Source organism: Thalassophryne amazonica, chromosome 15 (assembly GCF_902500255.1).
Source record: "Thalassophryne amazonica chromosome 15, fThaAma1.1, whole genome shotgun sequence".
Lineage (NCBI taxonomy): Eukaryota > Metazoa > Chordata > Actinopteri > Batrachoidiformes > Batrachoididae > Thalassophryne > Thalassophryne amazonica.
In genome coordinates, this window is record NC_047117.1 from 53,267,013 (window position 1) to 53,288,601 (window position 21,589).

The 21,589-nt window shown below is 40.7% G+C and overlaps 1 protein-coding gene across 1 annotated transcript in view; it reads right to left on the reverse strand.

Annotated features, from left to right (window-relative positions):
- LOC117527125 (zeta-sarcoglycan) overlaps window positions 1-21,589 on the reverse strand; it is a 1,464,030-nt gene that overhangs the window by 94,950 nt on the left and 1,347,491 nt on the right. Inside the window, exon 7 of the mRNA XM_034189309.1 lies at window positions 16,308-16,431. Coding sequence (XP_034045200.1) covers window positions 16,308-16,431 — 124 coding nt within the window. The remainder of the gene's footprint in view (window positions 1-16,307; window positions 16,432-21,589) is intronic.

Here is a 21,589-nt window from a genome sequence, read left to right on the forward strand (position 1 = left end):
ATACCAAGAGTGTGTTTGAAAAAAAAAAAAAAAGTTATTCTATGCCTTCCAGTTTGTTGAATAAAATGCCTTTCAAGTTTCTCCTCCTGCTTTGTTCAATGTGTGTAATCATCCATCTGTCTGCCTGTCATCTCATTTCTATATCTTTAAATGATTTTGGCTCTGGGAAAGGCCATAAATTCCCTTGAATATTTAAAATGCTTCCCTCAGGTTTTCAAAGTACTGAGGGGGACTTTTTTTGACAGGATCAACTCTCTGGACAATGATCTATAACTCTGAGCTATTAGTCATGCTTTTTTTCCTTTAGAATTTGGTTATGTTTATTGGTTGAAATGAATAGTGCACAAAATAGCAAAAAAATATTCAACGTGTGATGCGGAAGTGTGCGGTTTGTGTGTGTGAGGAGAGATAAGCAAGTGTTGGGGAGGGTAGAGAGAAGCTGTTTTACTCCTGAGGAAAACTTTCAAGCAGTTTGATCAGATATGTTCATGAAAATGTTCAGAAGCAGACTAATTTACATATAACATTCTGACACCAGTCTTTGATTTTGATCAAATTTGATAAAAAAGGGAAGTGACTGGCAAGAAACTTAGAGAGGTACATGTTGCTGAAGTGACTGCTGTTGTTTGACAAGTATGAAGACGTGAGCTCATTATTGCTCACTATTACAAAATTACTGGATATCAAAAATGACTTTTTAAAAACATTCAATGGCCAATCAAGCTTTTTTCTTTACAAAGCTCATATGCTGTTGAGATGAAGTAAGGCCCTGATTCCCACTGGTGCCAGTGCTTGTCCTCAGAGTTTGCACTATGAAGCATATCCAATCCAATCCAATCCACTTTATTCATATAGCACATTTAAACAACAGAACAGTTTCCAAAGTGCTGCACATAAAAATAATTATACAAACTATACAAAACAATAAACCAACTCAGATACTAATAAATAAACATAAAAACAATAAAACAATAAATAAATAAAACACTGGGCCAAAAGACAACAGAGGACTATACAACTCATGCAGAGCTAAAAGCCAGAGAATAAAAGTGGGTCTTCAGACAAGACTTAAAACACTCCACTGTGGGGGCTGTTCGAACGTGGAGAGGCAGAGCGTTCCAGAGTCTGGGCCCAGCCACAGAGAAGGCCCTGTTCCCCCTGGTCTTGAGTCTCCTCCTAGGCACCACAAGCTGAAGCTGGCCCTCAGACCTCAGAGCGCGCGCTGGGGCGTAGATTTGGAGGAGGTCTACAATATATTGTGGGGCCAGTCCGTTTAAAGCTTTAAAAACAAATAATAAAATTTTTAAATCAATTCTAAAATTAACAGGGAGCCAGTGCAAAGACGCAAGAGTGGGTGTAATATGTTCATGTTTTTTTGCTCCCAGTTAAGAGGCGTGCAGCAGCGTTCTGGACTAACTGCAATCTGTGAAGTGTATTTTGATTAATTCCAAAAAAAAAAGTGAATTGCAGTAGTCCAGGCATGAAGAAATAAAAGCATGCATGACGCGCACCAAGTCAGAAAAGGATAAAATTGATTTAATTTTGGTTAAAAGGCGAAGCTGATAAAAGCTGGATTTAACAACCGCATTGACCTGCTTATCCAGTTTAAAATCAGAGTCCATAATGACGCCAAGGTTGGTGGCTGTGGGCTTCATGTGTTGACTGAGAGGGCCCAGGTCTAATCGAGCTGTGGAACCGACACTGGGCCCAAACACAATCACCTCGGTTTTGTTCTCATTTAAGCTAAGAAAATTTTGAGCCAACCAAGCCTTGACATCTTCCAGGCACACAAGCAAGGGTGTCAGGGGGCTGCTAGAGTTCTTCTTAATAGGCAAGTAGATTTGAGTATCATCTGCATAAAGATGATACGATATGCCATGTTTTCTAAACACCTGAACTAGAGGGAGAAGGTACAGGGTAAAAAGAACAGCCCCAAGAATAGAACCCTGGGGGGCTCCACAGTTCAGAGGAAAAGAGGACGAGGTGGACTCCCCCAGCCTGACAGTAAACGAGCGGCCTGTAAGGTAAGAGTGGAACCAGTCCAAGGCTGTCCCCCTGACACCCACACAGTTCTCAAGAAGTGATAAAAGAGTTGCATGGTCGACTGTGTCGAAGGCAGCAGTCAGGTCCAAAAGCACCAAAACGGCAGAGTCACCAGAATCAGTGATTAAAAACAGGTCATTAAAAAACTTTAAAAGTGCAGACTCAGTGCTGTGAAACAATTTATAACCTGACTGAAAACTGTCTAAAATGTTGTTCGTTTCTAAAAACTCTTGTAGTTGTGCAAGAACAGCTTTTTTCCAAAATCTTTGAAATAAAAGGAAGCTTAGATATGGGCCTATAATTAGAAATAACAGAGTTATCAAGACTCGCTTTCTTTAAAAGAGGCTCAGCTACAGCCTGCTTGCAAAACGCAGGAACTTTTGAAAGTCTATGACATCCCCTCGATGAGACAGCAGTCCCTCACCAATTATTTCTGCAGCTAAAAAACAGAGAAAGAAGTAAGTCCTATATATAGGACTCACCTATATTCCTTAAGACCCACTGGTGGCAGTTTCATAGGATGAATTCTGGAGATAAGCACATAACATGTCTATGACCCCCCCCCCCCCCGCCACCCTTCCATGAGACACAGCACATCACAGGTCACTTCCCCAGCCAAAAAGGAGAAGAATTAGTAAGACCTGCATCCCTTTGCCACTTGTTGCCTTCACAATACAAAAAATAAGGAAAATGGGCCAGATTAATGGCAATAGCAGGTTAAAGTTGTGTGTCATAGCATTATTCACAATTCTACACCAGGTTACTGCCGATTACCAGTGACATTAAGTCAGTTCCCCTGATATCCTATGTCTCATTATTAGGGATGTCACAGGACCCAATACTGCCTTACTAAACTGAACAAAAATATAAATGCAACACTTTTGTTTTTGCCTCCATTTTTTATGAGCTGAACTCAAAGATCTAAAACATTTTCTATACACACACAAGACCTATTTCTCTCAAATACTGTTCACAAATCTGTCTAAATCTGTTAGTGAGCACTTCTCCTTTGCTGAGATAATCCATTTCACCTCACAGGTGTGGCATATCAAGATGCTGATTAGACAGAATGATTAGGCACAGGTGTGCCTTAGGCTGGCCACAATAAAAGGACACTCACAGCCTCGCTCTCTCAACCCCTCCCCCACGTACACTGACCTGCATGCACACATGTTCACACATGCACACATGATGGACCCCCTGCACTGTGCAACAGGACACAGCGCAACAATGTGGTGATACGGGGCACACGGAGGGGCTGTGCACCATGCTGTCCAACTAGATGGTGCACATCGGGCCACAGGATGGCACATCATATGGGATATATATACGAGGTCTGTTAGAAAACTATCCGACCTTTTTATTTTTTTAAAAAACTATATGGATTTGAATCATGTGCGCTTGCATCAGCCAAGCTTGAACCTTCGTGTGCATACGTGAGTTTTTTCATGCCTGTCGGTTGCGTCATTCGCCTGTGGGCAGGCTTTGAGTGAGCACTGGTCCACCCCCCCGCATCGGATTTTCATTGTCAGGAAAATGGTTGAGCGATTGGAGCAGCGCTGAATCAAATTTTTCCAGAAACTGTGAGAGACCATTCGGAAGATTCAGATGGCTTTCAGTGAAGATACTCTGGGCGTCACATTCCACTGTTACAAGAGATTTTGTAATGAAAGACATGCAGAGGAATTTGCGCGTCGGGACGGAGCCGCTCATGGCGCACAACAAAAAGCACGTCCGTGTTGGAAGTCTCACAGGACAAGTTGTGACATGCCCAGCTGTTACACAATTTCTCGGATACTCACTCGACTGAAAAGCCAGCGAAAGCGGTCTGAATCTTCCGAATGGTTTCCAACACGGATGTGCTTTTTGTTGTGCACCATGAGCGGCTCCGTCCTGACATGCGAATTTCTCTGCACGTCTTTCATTACAAAATCTCCTGTAACAGTGGAATGTGCCGCAAAAGTACTGATGTCCACCTCTTCCACAATTTCTCTGGTAGTGAGACGATGTCCCGGATCAACACAGCCTTCACTTTGGAAATGATCTGGTCGTTTCAGCCTGTCGATGGCCGCTCGGAGCGCGGCGCGCCCTGTGCCGCTGTGGGCCGCCTTTAATCCAGTTGTAATGATTCTTAATCTGTGTGACGCCCAGAGTATCTTCACTGAAAGCCGTCTGAATCTTCCGAATGGTTTCCACCTGGCTGTCTCTCACAGTTTCTGGAAAAATTTGATTCAGCACTGCTCCAATCGCTCAGCCATTTTCCTGACAATGAAAATCCGACGTGGGGGGTGGACCAGTGCTCACTCAAAGCCTGCCCACAGGCGAATGACGCAACCGACAGGCATGAAAAAACTCACGCATGTGCACGAAGGTTCAAGATTGGCTGATGCAATCACACGTGATTCAAATCCATATGTTTTTTTTTTTTTAAATAAAAAGGTCGGATAGTTTTCTAACAGACCTCGTATTTTGTGGTGGATGAGGCTATTGTGAGCCAATGTTACCATTAGAAATATTTTAAATAAGACAGATATTAAGAAATAAAAGGTTTTTTTAACAGACGTGAGGTGGCAGCAAGCACAAATGGGTTGACCTGTATATATATATATATTTAACTGTGATGCATGATGAAAATATTTCAACAAATAAAGAAATTAAATAAAAACAACATTTTCCAGGAAACGAGCCACAGCACTACAAATCTGCAGCTTGTGTAGATCCTGATGCAATCAATTAACCTCACTTTATTTATATATACAACCCCAATTCCAATGAATTTGGGATGTTGTGTAAAATGTAAATAAAAACAGAAGACAATGATCTGCAAATTTTCTTCAACTTATATTAAAAAACCCCCATACCATCACAGATGCTGGCTTTTGACCTTTGTGCTGGTAAAAATCTGGATGGTCTTTTTCCTCTTTTGTCAAGAGGACATGACGCCCACGATTTCCAAAAACAATATGAAATATGGACTCATAAGACCACAGCACACTTTGTGTCTGTCCATTTCAAATGAGCTCGGGCCCAAAGAAGGTGGGGGCGTTTCTGGATGTTGTTGATGTATGGCTTTCACTTTGTATGGTGGAGTTTTAACTTGCACTTGTAGATGTAGCGACCAACTGTGTTAACTGGCAATGGCTTTCTGAAGTGTTCCTGAGCTCACAATGTGTTCCTTTGCACAATGATGTTGGTTTTTAATGCAGTGCCGACTGAAGGATCGACGGTCACGGGCATTCAATGTTGATTTTTGGCCTTGCCGCTTACATGTAGAAAGTTCTCCAGATTCTCTGAATCTTCTGATTATATTATGGACTGTAGATGATGGAATCCCTAAATTCCTTGCAATTAAATGTTGAGAAACATTGTTCTTATAAACTGTTGGACTACTTCTTCACGCAGTTGTTCGCAAAGTGGTGATCCTCACCCCATCTTTGCTTGTGAATGGCTGAGCCTTTTGGGGATGCTCCTTTTATACCCAGTCATGACACTCACCTGTTTCCAATTAACCTGTTTACCTGTGGAATGTTCCAAACAGATGTTCTTTTAGCATTCATCAACTTTCCCACTCTTTTGTTGCCCCTGTCCCAGCTTTTTTGAAATGTGTTGCAGGTATCCATTAAAAAATGAGCAAATATTTGCACATAAACAAAAATGTCCATCAGTTTGAACATTAACTATCTTGTCTTTGTGGTGTATTCAATTGACTACAGGTTGAAGAGGATTTGCAAATCATTGTATTCTGTTTTTATTTACATTTCACACAACGTCACAACTTCATTTGAATTTGGGTTGTATATTGCTCTAATGTTACCTTTATTTACCTTTATCCATTGCATATTGGTTAATTTAACTGGCTACAAAGTGATAATAAAAATTACAAACCAAAACAAAAAGTGTGAAGCCACTAATATGAATTGACCAATTTACACAATGTTTCTGTCAAAATCATACTGTATTTATCCACAAATTTTTGGGAAAAACATGTGACACGTGGCTCTTGCCATATAAATATGATAGTTAGTGATAGACAGTGATAGTTGTTAAAATGATAGAAATTTAAACTTGGCCTCTCTGATAAGTGCAGATGCTATTTTTTTCATGGTTGTCAGCTCTGCGTAATATGTACATATCTCTTTACTTTATTGCTGCAAATGTTTAACACGTGACACCAGCCTGAGGTACTAACTTAGTGCAGAAAACATCATTCTATTTAAAGTAGCAGAATAAAAAGAGAGGTCAAGTGCAGGTATCACCACATCTTCAGGCAGGCAGTTGCTGTGTGAGAAGTTAACAGTTGAAGCACTCTGCCGATGAACCAAATGCCTTCTCTGCTACAGTATGTGAGTTGAAGGAACACGTACAGATATAACTCTGAGAAAAAAAGGAAGTCTGGCATTTAAAATGATCTAACATGACAAATACATACATATCTTGAATCACTGTATTATGGCTGATACTTTTATTTTTTATATGCACAATAACAATATTAAGGAGAGAGGGAATAGGTGCAGTGAATAGGTGGATAATAAATGGGACACAGGGCATAAAGTCATGGGGGAAGCATCAGACAGCACTGGCACATGGTCTTTGACCTCAACTGACTTGTGGACATGCAGTAAATGTTGGCAGAAGACTGGAATGTCTCCTGGACTGATAAGTCTTGTGAGGTTTACTCAATTTGCATTGAGTAAACCTCACTCCCTGATGCCAAAAGTCATACTACTGACAGAACCCTTGAGTTTTAGATTCCTTCTTGGAGCATTCGGCTCCCATACCCAAGGTTGTGTTTGATTAATTTGATGCAGTGTCCCAGATAGAAGTAAGGTTTGGGGGTTAGTGTAACAGTCATCGGTGTTCCTACAGACCAATGGTAGGTAATCCCAGATTCAGTGAGTAAAAGTCCTATCATGTGTTGCTTCTTTCTACCTGTGCACTGAAACAGGTAATTTCACTGTTTAGTTCATCTAGCTGCCTCAAGAGTTGAACTAATTAGAATCATCTGGTTTAGTGAGTGGATGGAACAAATATGTGGTTGGACTTTTACTCATTGAAGTTGGGATTAACCATCTCTGCTACAGACAGATGCTGTGCCCCTTGGGTTTAGCCTCCTTATTAGAGTGTCTGTCCCCCGTCCATACACAATGTTGTAAATTCACATCCATTGTGAAACAACCAATGTCAGTTCAATCAGGTTTGAGCTGCTCCTGTTCAAGGAAGTTACATTCCACTGTGTCTCTTTGAGTATGAGCTATTCATATTCTACTCAATGAGTGCACTTGTGAGTACGTCTGAAAGCTTTGCATGAGGAACTAAGCAGTGCCTATTTAATCTCCCTGTACTGTTTAAAGGCTTTAATAGCTTAGTTTAAATGAACACAATCACCACTGAGCTAAGATAGTATACTCGATCAATAGCAGCTCTCTTCAAAAGAGAAAACTCCATGCCTTCTCCAGTACTAAAGGTTTAATAGTTGGTATTGGTCAGCCTGTAGTCAACATTTCCTAAATATTTGAAGGCTATGTACAAAATACTTCACAGAAGCTTAAATTCAATTTCGCTTTGGAGCAAAGCATGGCCAGTGCCAGGAGGGTGCTACAGAGTGCTACAGCCCCCTCTGGATTAGTCATAGCACCCCCAAGAAAATAATTCCTCACTTATTTTAATTTAATTTCATCCCATGTTTTTGAGACCTTGTCCACACTGAAACTGAACTTTCCCTACACAATCTTTTCCTTTTTAATTTTCAAAAATGGTTCCATTCAAGAAATATCTCAGTTCTCACAGATCCTGTGAAACTGCTTGAAAATGCTGTAGTACATATACCAGGCCTGTATGTGGTGCTGTAATGCTTCTACAGAAAAATGGAGAAGAAGATGTGAGGCTAATCAATGTAGCAATGAAAGCTAGGTCAGATTAAATAAAGTCTTTTAATCTGACCTGTTGCCAGGATTCATCATCACAGCTGAAAACTGTTCTCCACATAAAAAACCTTGGAAGATGATGACTGGAAATGTGGAAATGTGTTAATATACAAATAATGGATGTTTATGAGTTCAATATTCATTCCACTGAAAGAATGTAAAAACATTCATTATTTGTTTTATATAATGGCTAAAATAGATCATTGCCATTTGATATTATATTAATTTATAAATAACAGAAAAGGGACTTACATTTTGGTGTGTCACTACACTGACTTTGTGTACTCCCCCCCCCCCCCCAAAAAAAGTTTGTGTACTTCCTCAGTGCAGTGAAAAAAATCACGTCAAAAATTTCTCCAGCTTTTCATTCTAACTTTCTCCTAACAGCTCTTCATGCCTCCAGGTTGCTTACAGCACAGTGGATTTGTTTGGTGTGTGTGCATAAAGTGCAATGGTACCAAACATATGGAACCAAATTGCACTCTAAATGCAATGCAACACAAATGGGACAAATAATCCATTTCATGTGACATACAAAGCTGTTAGAATTCCTTATGACGGAAGTTACTTGTTAAGGTTTTTTTTTTTTTTTTTAAAGAAGTCCTTCAGTATCTTTCTGCTCTGGGTGAGTTCCTCAGACTGAGCTAGAGGACGCTGGCACTTTGTCCCACCACCAACAAGAAGAAAAAATAATAATATGGTAAATTACACTTAAATTACACTGTTAACATGTTACAGAGGCAGGCCAATGACATCATCCTTTCAGTTTTCCACAGTAAGACACTTCTGGCATTTTCAGATTTATGTGATTAGAAAAATATTCCACTGATAAAAGAAAATAAACATTCATCAACAGAACTGACTGTTTTACACAAAATGAGTGTAACGTGATGTTCAATGACATCACGTTCAACAGTGTCATGATAAACAGTGTCATGATAAACAGTGTCATGAAATTTCATTTATAAAGAAAGTCTAAATTGTTTCCAGACAGCATTATGAATTCGTTATCTAAATACTAAGGAATAAAATTATAGTGATGCCAAAGTAAATTCTTTTAATGACTTAAATCTTAAAAAACAAACAAAAAAACAAAAACAAAAACAAAAAAAAACAGTGGCACTATATCTTTAAGCATGAACTGAAGCTGTACAGTCAGAGCATTATGAGTGCTGAAGGAACTTGGGAAAGCTGCACAACATAAGCCATCAGTTGGCAGCTTTCCGTTACCTTTCAAACTGTGAAATCTGAAGTAGCAAATTGAAAATACGTCAAATGGAAATATGTGTATTTAGAAAAAAACTCACAAATAACACAAAAACGTTTTTAAAGAATGAAATCTGAGTATTTAGCAGGACTTGCACATCTGTTGCCATGACTATTAGAATACAGATTTAGCAAGGAGGTTCTCTGCCAACGACTTGGCCTCTGTGTGGAGGGGGTTGAAAGAGATCACCAACTACAAGCCCAAAGCACCTCGTTCTTTTGACGACCTGAAGCTGGCCAACGACCTGAACGTCTTCTATTCACGCTTTGAAGACAAGGACTCACACCTCCCCACCCCCCACACAACTGGATATTCAAACACCCTGGACCTCCCCCCTCTCACCGCTGTCCTCCCCCCTCCCCCGTTGCCCTCTGTCCAAGAGGAGGACGTGAGAAGACATTTCAAAAGGCTGAATCCACGTAAGGCCCCAGGCTCAGACTGTGTCTCTCCTGCCACCCTGAGACACTGCGCTGATGAGCTGGCCCCAGTCTTCACGGGGATCTTCAACACCTCCCTGGAGTCATGCCATGTTCCAGTCTGCTTCAAGTCCTCCATTATAGTTCCAGTCCCCAAGAAACCACGCATCACTGGACTTAATGACTACAGGCCTGTGGCTCTCACGTCTGTAGTCATGAAGACCTTCGAACGCCTGGTTTTATCCCACCTGAAGTCCATCACCGACCCCCTCCTGGACCCCCTGCAGTTTGCCTACAGAGCCAACAGGTCTGTAGATGACGCCATAAACCTGGCCCTGCACTCCATCCTGCAGCACCTGGACTCCCCAGGAACCTATGCTAGGATCCTGTTTGTGGACTTCAGCTCTGCATTCAACACCATCCTTCCGGCTTTGCTCCAGGACAAGCTTTCTCTGCTCCACGTGCCCGACTCCACCTGCAGGTGGATCACAGACTTCCTGACGGACCGGAGTCAGCGTGTGAGGCTGGGAAAGAACGTCTCGAACACTCGGGCTCTCACCACAGGATCTCCACAGGGCTGTGTCCTTTCCCCTCTGCTCTTCTCCCTGTACACTAACTGCTGCACCTCCAGCCACAGCTCTGTAAAGCTCATCAAGTTTGCGGACAACACCACCCTCATCTGACTCATTTCAGATGGGGATGAGTCTGCCTACAGGAGGGAGGTGGACCGGCTGGTGACCTGGTGTAGCAGCAACAACTTGGACCTCAATGCCCAAAAAACAGTGGAGATGATCATGGACTTCAGGAAAGCCACAGCCCCCCCGCCCTCCCTCGCCCTCACCAACAGCCCCATCACCACTGTGGACTGTCACCACTTCCTTGGCACCACCATCACCCAGGACCTCAAGTGGGAACCATCAGCTCCCTCATCAATAAGGCCCAGCAGAGGATGTACTTCCTGCGGCAGCTGAAGAAGGCCAAGCTGCCTGTCCAGCTGATGGTGCAGTTCTACACGGCCATCATCGAGTCCATCCTCTGCTCCTCCATCACGGTGTGGTACGCCGGGGCCACAGCCAGGGACAGACACAGACTGCAGAGCATTGTGGCCTGTGCTGAGAAGGTGATCGACTGTAGCCACCATCTCTCCACGACCTGCACGTTTCCAGGACTCTGGGCTGAGCAGGTCGGATCACAGCTGACCCTTCTCACCCTGCACACAGTCTATTCAAACCACTCCCCTCGGGCAGGAGGCTACGGTCCATCCGGACCAGAACCTCCCGCCATAAGAACAGTTTCTTCCCCTCTGCCATTAGACTCATGAACTCCTCATAACTCAGTCACCTTAACCTTAACTCTGTCACTTTATCATTTTATCACGGGTCACTTTAGACCAGGAGTGCTCATTACGTCGGTCGTGATCTACTGGTCGATCGCGGAGGTGATGTGAGATGGCTTAGTCGTGGGAAATTCCTCCAAAGATTTCGAGAGCTCTGTCCGGAGATTAAGGAGTTTTTCCGTGTATCTGGACATGCAGAATACAAGCAACTAAATGCCAGTCAGTGGCTGCTGGACTTGGCATTTTTACCAACACTGATCTGACAAACTGGTTGAATGACCTTAATCTTGAGCTGCAAGGAAAAGACAAAAAAGTGATATGAGCAGCTCAGTTAACGCTTTCAAACGAAAGATGCAACATTTCTCCTCAAAGCTGCAGCGCCATGATTTGGCAAATTTCCAGAACCTGGCATCAGAGCTGCAGACGCAAGGGAAGGCCCGTGAGCAACTTGACAGTGCACGCTACATGGAGCAGACCGACGATTGTCTGTCAGAGTTTGACAAACGCTTTCAAGACTTTTCTTTGCTTGAGCCAGTCGCTACATTCATGTGCTATCCTTTTCAGGAAGATGTTGAGGTTGATTCACTAGCATCAAACATTGCAGCACTGTTTCATGTGAACTCTTCTGGAGTGAAAAATGAGATTTTGACTCTACAAACTGACATTGAGCTGAAGTCGAGAGCTCATGGACAGTTCTGGAACTTAATCACAGAGGAAAAGTACCCCAACATGAGTAAATGTGTTACCTCCTTGACTGCATTATTCGGCTCCACTTATTTATGTGAGTCAGCCTTTTCCTACATGAAGATCATTAAGTCCAAATACCATTCCACCATGACTGATGAACATTTAGAAGTGTGCTTGAGGCTGGCTGTCAGCAGCTACTGTCCGGACTACGCATCCCTGGCTGATTCAATTCAGTGCAAGTCATCAAAGTAAACTCAGGTAATTACAAAAAAATGTTAATAGTTTTATGTGTGTTGTGCAATATTGGCTCATTCAGTTATGCAAGGTACATCAACATACACTGTACATACAAAGAATCCTCAATACATTTGAAAATAATTATATGTTTTGCATTTTTGTAGTGGGGTAGATCATTTTGACTTGGTCGTTTTATAAGTAGCTCGCATGCTGAAAAAGTGTGAGCACCCCCGCTTTAGACAATGTACTTTGGTTGTAACTGCACTCCTCCCACTGCACTGTTTTATTTTTCTGTTTCTCTTTCTTTCTGTTTTTTTCTGTTGCACACAGCCTTTCATATTTCATATGTCATTTTTTTTTATCTTATATTTTGTCTTATTTTGGCACATATTGTATATTTTATCTTAGCATTTTATATTGCTCTCTGTTTAATGTTGCACCATTATATCAAAGCAAATTCCTAGTCTGTGAATCCTGTTCATTGGCAATGGCAATAAACTTCTTCTGATTCTGATTCTGATTAAATGACAGTTATCACACAGGACAAAACCCAGCAGTCATAGACACCACTCACAATTGTGTTTTGTCGACATTATGAAAACATTGTTTAGGTTTTGCGCAAATATGTAACAGAAACCCGCCTACAACCTCAGGCCTGCCATGATTTCTAAACTTGCCAAAATTGCACAGCGCCCTCCATGCCACACATTGATGTGTGCATGAATGACACACAAAGAATCACAGAGAGGGATAACAGACAATAGATAAGCATTGCTGAGAAAGAGACAAAAGAATACATGAATTAAAGAGAGAAGGAAAGACAGAAAAGAAAAGTAATAATCCCCCCTCTCATTTCTTTTCCCCATGAAAGGACATCCACAATGATGTATCACTCTAGCAGCTGGAAGTTAATTAGATGGGCTGGGATATTTAGAGATGAAGGACCGAGAGGCACAAAAGAGGGGGCTGTTATTCGAAGAGGACATAAGAAAAGAAAGCAAAAACAAAAGAAAAAAATATCAGAGGGAGGAGAAGGTCAGAAAAAAAATATCTGAGCGGGAACGTCATCCCTGGAAAGTCAGGGATCAAATGCACTGTGTAAATAAGAAAGGCAGTAAAGAGAGAATAAAAAAGATCAGGTTGAAATATTTTGCAGTCATTTCTCATGCAATGTATAACATAACATAAACAAACCAATGCATCTGTCGCTGTAGGATCCTTATTTTTTTTAATAAAATAGACATTTTAATAGTGTCACTCATCCCCTGGCATGGCTCCACCTTTTTTATGGCTCAAGGACACTTTCATGTGTCATCTGTACTGCTGAGTGGATGGCTGGATGTCTGCCCTCCATCTCAACAGTGCATGACATAAAATAAAAGAACAAAAACCAGGCCCAGCGTCAGTGTTTGGGTTCGTGTGTTGCCCCCAAACGTGCTTCCAAGACAGTACTTCATTATGAAAATTTCCCTAAAAATAAACAGATTTATCTTATGCATTCATAATGATTGCGTCCAATAATACATCTTCTCATGTGGTTGGGCACTGTTCCTCAAATCAAACCTTTTACATCCACCCGCTAATGCTGTTTATATTCAGCAATCAATCCCAAGTTGCACATATGTTGGCAACCAAAGACAACAAATGCAGCCTCTGTTTTGAAGATCCAAGATTGAGAATCAAATGGTTTGATGTCCACAGCTGACATCAGACCTCATAGAAATCTACTTACAAAGAATAGAGCACTGATGTTTTAGTATTTTGCGTTTACTCATACTTCATGGTATTTAGATATACATACATTTCATTAAAAAGGCAGGGTGAATGTAAATGCAGTGACTACATTTGAGCTAAAAATGATAGCACAAACAAACCCCCCAAAAACCTCCTGAAATTTCCATTATTTATTATGACAAAACAAAAATCAAAACAAACAACAACAAAAGTAGCAGCTGTGGTTGCCAGAATAATTCTGTAAAATATAAACTGCAAATATGTAAATATCATCACAGAAAATAATGTAAAATTTACAGCATAAATCTGACAGAATTTGCAAAAAACTAAGAGAAGGAGAATGGGTGTGGGAAGCCTTGAATTGAGGACATTCTGTTTGGTAAGAAGAAGCAAGTCCTATAAAGGCCCAGAGGCCCGTTAGAGCCCGTGCTTATCTCAGGATTCTGTAGCATCAAACTGATGTGAGTCCACAACTCTCCCTGGATGGGATGCCACTCCAACATCCCCAGCCAAGGCCAGTACCAATTTACAGCTGGATGGACTGAGACATTGTAGATTAAAACCCTAGAGTCCCCAAATTTGGAGTCTTACCCTGTTTTGGAACATTTTAACACTCATAACTAACCAATGTTGACACCAAAATACACTTATTATACATCAAAATATCAAGCGAAGTCTCCTCTACAAAAGTATCTTCTTCAATCACATATCAACTAACCACAGCTGAAACGCCAAGCAAATAAAGACATAAATCAGAATTAATTTTTTGGGAAAAAACCTAATTTACTCCTACCAAGTATTATTTACTTTTTTTTTTAAGGGGTTAAGTGTCTTATCCAAGGACACAGGCAGGTAATATGAGTTGGATTTGAAACCAAGTCTACATATTGGCAGGCCACCAAGCTAGATTCTCTACAGGGAAGGAAACAAGAAAGCACACTAACTGCTTGTGCCACCATTTTGTCACATGGCCAGGAATGTAATGACCTGAACAATCTGTTTTATCCTTTTGATATATGGCTACTCAATGCTAAACAGGTCAAGTCAAGTCAAGTCAAGTCTGGGACCATGAGCTGTTTCTGCTTCTGTGCCACGCTGCATCCATGACACCATGGAACCACATTGGACCCTGCATGGTAACCACCCAGGCAGACAACGGGTCCATTCCCCTAGCTCTAAAATAAACATCTATCTGCTGTAGCCATGTAAAATATGGGCATTCCCTTGGCCTTCTCCAGCTACTACCACTCAGGCAGTTGCATGCTGGACCATGTATAGAGTAAACACACAACACGGCCTAAAGATCAAAGCTGAAGCTCTCTCAGAATGCACGATTCTTCTCATCTTAGTAAGTCATCTCTTCTCATCTTCTCATCTAAGTAAATGCTTGTTTGATACAAAGCCATTCCACCAGTACCCAAGGATCCTCCAAAGAGACCTAGTTCCATAGATGTCCAGTAAGGGTTTGGTAATACTAAACAGATATGATTTTTTTTTTCAGAACTCATAATATTAACATATTTTCTTCAAATACAGTCAAAATATCTTAATATGGTGAAATGATACAAAATTCATTATATTTTCTGAGTAATTCCTATTGTATGGCAGTAAAATGGTGCAAACAATAAGCATGCTTGTCTTCCAAGAGACATATTCCAGATTCAGGTCTGCCTGAGGCCCATTCACCTTATACTACAGCTGGAGTTGTGTTCGAAAACCCAAATCAACCTGTGGATCCCATGCAAAGCCTCTTGTGGTGGCCCTGAGCAAAATAAGAGGAGCACAACCAAATCCACTGAATGGAATTAAAAGTATAAGAAGGCACAATGGCATTTTATAGTTTAAAAACAACATAATAATATTAATTTAGCAAAAAGGAAAAATGGTGTTTGATAAACTTTTTTGTTGTAAATTACAACTGCTTTACACTGTAAACTTTATACATTGTTCTGCAATGGTATTTCCATATTGTTACTGCATTTTTACAGAATTATTCAGGCAACTACAGCAGCCAAAATAATGGGGTTTTTATTTCTTTATTTTTACTGTGAAGAGGAATACAAAATGAAAAAAAAAAGATGAAGTTTTCTGAGATTTCAGTTCAGCATCTCCTCATGATCACGGGTCTTCATGTTTGTGCGACAGCGACTGTGGTGAGTGGGGCCAATCTTCAGTTAACTACTGAGTTAATGACACACTATGCTCTGGCGAACACGCAACAGGCCAGCCTGACACGCACACCAGGATAACTGCTAAATCTGCCTCAGCGCTCACATAACATGGCACACTGCTATGCGAAAAGCTTGCCAATGAGATAAGCACGCTAACAATGATGTGGAAACACACAAGCGTGTGCGCTCACACAGTGGCAGCAACTGACAAGGAACCTCATCAAAGCAGCTTTAATGAAGTCACTTCTCCCAAATAGAAGACGGGAATAAAAGAGGGATGAGAGGAGGAGGAGGGAAGAAAGGAGGACAAGGTCGCCTGGATTGATGATGCTCATTAGCTTAATAAGGTACTTTAATGAAGCGGCCCCCACACTGCAGAGTGCCACAGTGTCTGAAGACACACTAAAGCATCCGTCGCACTGGTTTTCAGGGTTGTTGCTGCCTCTTACATATACACACACACACACATACACAACGTTGAGACACACTCACCTCTCCTTCGGATGACTGCAGCAGGAGATCTTTCCTGCAGGATGCTGTGAAGTCTCCAACTCCAGCGTTGACCTCCACCCCCCTAGGGGCCTCCAAGGTCAGGGTCCGGGTCGGGGCTTCTAGCCTGGAAAAGACAAAAAAAAAAAAAGGCTTCAGCCATGCCGGAATGTGCACTGAGCTAGCGGCGGCACGCACTATAGAAGCAAATAGCAGCACATTTTTTTGCTTGATTGTGCAGCACCTATTAGACTACTGCAGTTGCTGCACAAGATCAATAACACACTGGCTGGGAACAAGGTTTTCAGTCCCCGAGCTGCTCAGTAAAAAGTAGCACAACACTGTGTGATTTTACTGGTGAGGCTCGTATAACAAAGGAAAATCAGGACTTGCTGATTCACTGTTTAGTTTTGACTAAAGACCTCGGTGTGAAAGCAATACCCTGAAGTTAAAACGAGTTAAATTCTGCACCACTGCTTGAATATGCAAGACAAAACTTCACTTAATTAGCAAGGGCATATTCTGTCTGGATTAGAGTTTTGTGTGTGCAGTGACTTGAATTTGCTTTTAAACAAGGCAACTGAGGGGAGCTGCCGCATTGGACAGTCCAAAAGTTCTGAGTTCTGAGCTGATCTTACTGAAGTCACATGTCAGATCAGGTCAAGGAACAAGCACTGGTGATGCACATTCCTGCAGCCACTGCACAAGGGAACCACCATTGCTTCCAATGAGCAAGTGCCCAGGCGGACAACCGGTCCATCCATACCTTTAAAAACTAACCAACTGGGGTCATGTTCAAGAAAAGAACCACATGACCAAAATATCATATAATAATACCTCATAATAATAATATTATATCTCCCTAAGTAAGTGCTCATCTAACACAAAGTGTACCATAATTGTTGCAGTACATGACACACCAAAGTATAAATCACACATGTTCAAAAATGCCCCTTGAAGAGGAAAAAGAAAGTTGCACTTTTTTAGGAATATGGAACATATTTTTTATACAGTGATTCCCTGTGGATGTCTTTTACATCACATAAGCAAGATGAGCAGATTAAACATAGAATGAACAACATAACGCAACATAATACATATTTGTTTCAATTTGAACAACAGAAAACTTCAGATGGATACAGATGCAGAAATGAAGAGTGGATTTTTGCAGGGAGCCTTCAGCTTGTCATATGCATCTTACATAAATCTGAACAACAGAAAATATTAGATGACATGGATTGCTGACTACCAGGGTTGGAAACACTACATTAAAAATTGAGTCCATTTGATTTGTCTTTCTTTATTTATTGGTCATTGTTGTAGTCTACTTTTATTATTGGGTTTTCTTTTGTTTTGTGCAGTGATTCCTTTTTATCTTCTTTCAGCTGTTCCCGTTAGGGGTCACCGCAGCAGCTCAATCGTTTCCATCTCACCCTGTCCTCTGTATCTTCCTCTGCCACACCAACCACCTGCATGTCCTCCCTCACCACATCCATAAACCTTCTCTTTGGTCCCCCATTTCTCCTCCCTGGTGGCTCCATCCTCAGCATCCTTCTCATTATATACCCTGGGTCCTTCCTCTGCACATGTTCAAACCATCTTAATCTCACCTCTCTGACTTTGTCTCCAAACCATCCGACCTGAGCTGTCCATCTGATATGTTCATTCCTAATCCTGTCCATTCTGATCACTTCCAAAGAGAATCACAGTATCTTCAGCTCTGCCACCTCCAGCTCTGCCTCCTGTCTTTTTGTTGGTGCCACCGTCTCTAAGCGGTACAGCATAGCTGGTCAATTTCATCAGTCACAGCCACAGAAGCCTGTAACTTCTATTGGGTTGTCTGGGTGTCTTGTGGCTTTCCTCACTCTTCTTGCACAGTCATTCAGTTTTGAGAACTGTCTACTCCACACAGATTTACCATAGAGTACAATACTGTTTGTGTTTCTTCATACCTGATGTAAATAAAGTCCAAGACATTCAGTGACTTGGAAATGTTCATGTATCCATTCCCTGCCTTGTCTGAAGAAAACTGGCAATTAAACTTATTATTTACAAGTATTATATCAAAGGGGCTGATTACTTATGCAACCCATCATCTTGGCTTTATATTTTTAATTAATTATGGGCATATCTGGTATTGTTTAGCCACCATAGACAATCAAAGCATGAGCGATCGCACTGTGACCTTCAAGATCACTCAAGGAAAAAGACAAAAGTATATTTTGAATGCAGTATGGCTTCCCATTCATGTCTAATAGTAACCATTGGTGGGCACAGCTAACCAAAAAGTTAGCTTCGATAACCATTAATCCAATAACTGAAAAGTTATCTTTTATGAAGCAAAACGATAAACTGCTAAAAATGTATCTTTATTACAGATAACCGATAACTTTTAGTATTGATTCAGACACGGCCACATCAGATTACACTGTTGGCGTCTGATAAATCAGTTTCACCTTCACTTTTCACTGCTGGGTGAATTCTAGGATCACAAACACACAAGAACACATGAAAAATGAATGAATAAAAAAATAAAACCCCAAACATGGTCATGATCTTTCAAAAGCAGTAAAACACAGTATTAGAAGTCACAGTTTATCTCGCTATTATACACTGTCATTTGTGAACTAAAAAGCTGCTGCTTTTTTCACACGCTTTGAACCCTGTGGCTTAAACAACTAAAACATGTCAATAAATGCATTGATTGGCAGAGTAAAATATACATAGTAAATATAAATTCTTACCTGTTGGTTCAGTGGGATTCATCTGAAAAAATAATCCACATAAAGTGTCCTTTTTAAAAAAATCTAAAACAGTATCTAAATGGTGAAGAAAAGTCCCTCTGTCGACAGCTGTGCCATGAGAGCTCCTCTCGCCCACCAAGTCTTCGCGATTAAATTATACCATCTGCCACAAACAAATAAAACAAAATAATGTTAAAATTAGTCTGTTTTGTTTTTGTGTCGAGTGGACGATAACACTCACTGTAACGTCCAAAGTGAACCTGAACTACACTACCCATAATGCTCCCTGCGTTGACCAGCCAATCACGTTTTGCGCTTAATGATGATGTCATCGGCAAGTGACAGGCAGCCAGTCTGCCACAAACACATAACAAATGGACTAAAATGTATGATTTTAGGTTTTACAAATGTTTTTGACCATTAAACGTTTCTCACTTTACTAGAAGAAAAAAAAATATATATATATATATATATTATTGGACTGAAAGTTAAATAAATCAGAAGATAACTGGTCCAATGATGATTTTAAAACTTATCTGAAAAGCTAATCTGCTAGCAAAAACATTAGCTTTGATAATTATCTGTTATCGGATTAGCTGAACTTTGCCCAGAGTAACCATGACTCTTTTGCCTCTCAATAATGACTTATAAGCCTGACAAAGTTTTCTCCAATCTATTTGCATTGGACAAAATATTGAACTTGTGCTGTGACCTTGACATTCAACCCCTGAACCTAAAAGGTTAAGGGATACATCATTGGGTGGGCCTTAAGTAATGTACAAACTTTGGTTACAATTCCTCAAACAGGTTTTAAAATATTTTGTTAACAGTTCCATATGCAAAGGTGATATGCCTGACGATTACTGTTGGAAGCTTTAATTAAATGCATTCAGTAGACAGAAGACTAAAATTATGTGGTGAAGTACAACACATTAAAGAGCAGACATGCATGCAAAAATGTTAAAACAAGAACAATAATTTGCATATTTGGCAGTTTTCCAAATATGTTTTGCTTGGGGGCACTTCAGCAGGGTGGCTTCCAAATCCCTAATGACAAGTGGGAAGCATATATCATGCAAGTCAAAGAGTAGAAGAATAAAAGCTGTCACACACTTTCACTCTGTTCGTGCGAGTCACAAAGGCCTTATTGGCAGACGTGCCATCGTACAGACTTTCTCCTCTTGAGAAACACATTAGGTTTCAATCTGAAGAACTCCACATTAGCGGCGAGACGAACACTCCCGTGGGAGAAGTTTTCAATTTGTGGTTATACCTGAAAATGAAACATTCACTTAAACGAGAGACATTTCACCTTTGTCATTGCTCCTTTTCTGCTCTCAGGTGGACTTTCACGGTGTTTATACTTTAAGTTGGCAGGTTATTTTCTTACAGCTGTTCACTTTGAAAAGTAATTTTGTGGTGAACTGGGTATGAAAGTCCTGGGGAGTGATTTCTTAGAACTAACAAATACGACATCTATCCACATAAATCATAGAAAATGCTAATAAAACACATATCTGTTCAGTTTTTTCCTCAACATTGCATTGTTTGAATCCTCATACTGAAGAGTTTCAGTCAGGTTTTAGAATTCATCATAGTACAGAAACAGCATTAGGGAAGGTTACAAATGATCTTCTTATGGCCTGGGCACCATCGCCGTAGATAAAGGGATAAATAGCTGGTGGAGCCAACGTCCGAGGTTCCGGAGCGTGCTCTGGCTTGCTCCCCCTCAAATTAAGCCCTGCTTACACATGATTAATTTAAAAATGCCCTCCCCACAAAAAATAAAATAAAATAAAGTGTGAATGTCATAGTTATTGGCACCATTTCATGCAATTAGACAATGAACATCACTTATAGAGCCGGTTTTGTACAGACTGGCTTTACATAGTGAACATTTCACCCAACTATCACAGCTGCAGGTTACAAGATGCAGGAAGCATTACTTTCTTGCAATTTGACAGCTACAAAAAGCAATTAATTAAGCAATCCCAATTAATTAAAAAGTCCCATGCGACATGGTTCAATTAGCTAGCTGGATTTGTAACTTTTTGATCTGGCTTATTGTTTCTTCTTCAATCCCTTAACACTATTGTTTGTTGCTAGCATACCTGCATTTGTACAAGACTGAGGGGGATTCCGATAACAGTGTCGCTGCACTTTCCTGTGTTGACGGTCACAGAATTTAAAGGAGCGCTCACACAGTTTGTCATTGCATAAAATTCATAACCAGTTAATGTCTGGTGGCCCCAGGCAGGTTCAGGGCCTATAAAGGTTATCCTATACTGCAGGACGTTCCTCCCTGCTGCTGTCAGGCTGTACAATAACACTGTGAAATAACCACATGCAATAATATGTTCACAATCATGTGCAATATTAATATGCCCACAAATCATGTGCAATAACAACTCGTTTATGTGGGTGTGTATGTATATATATATATATTCTATGCATATATATATATATATATATATTCTATGCATATATATTTTGAAGAGTTTCAGTCAGGTTTTACAATTCATCATAGTACAGAAACAGCAT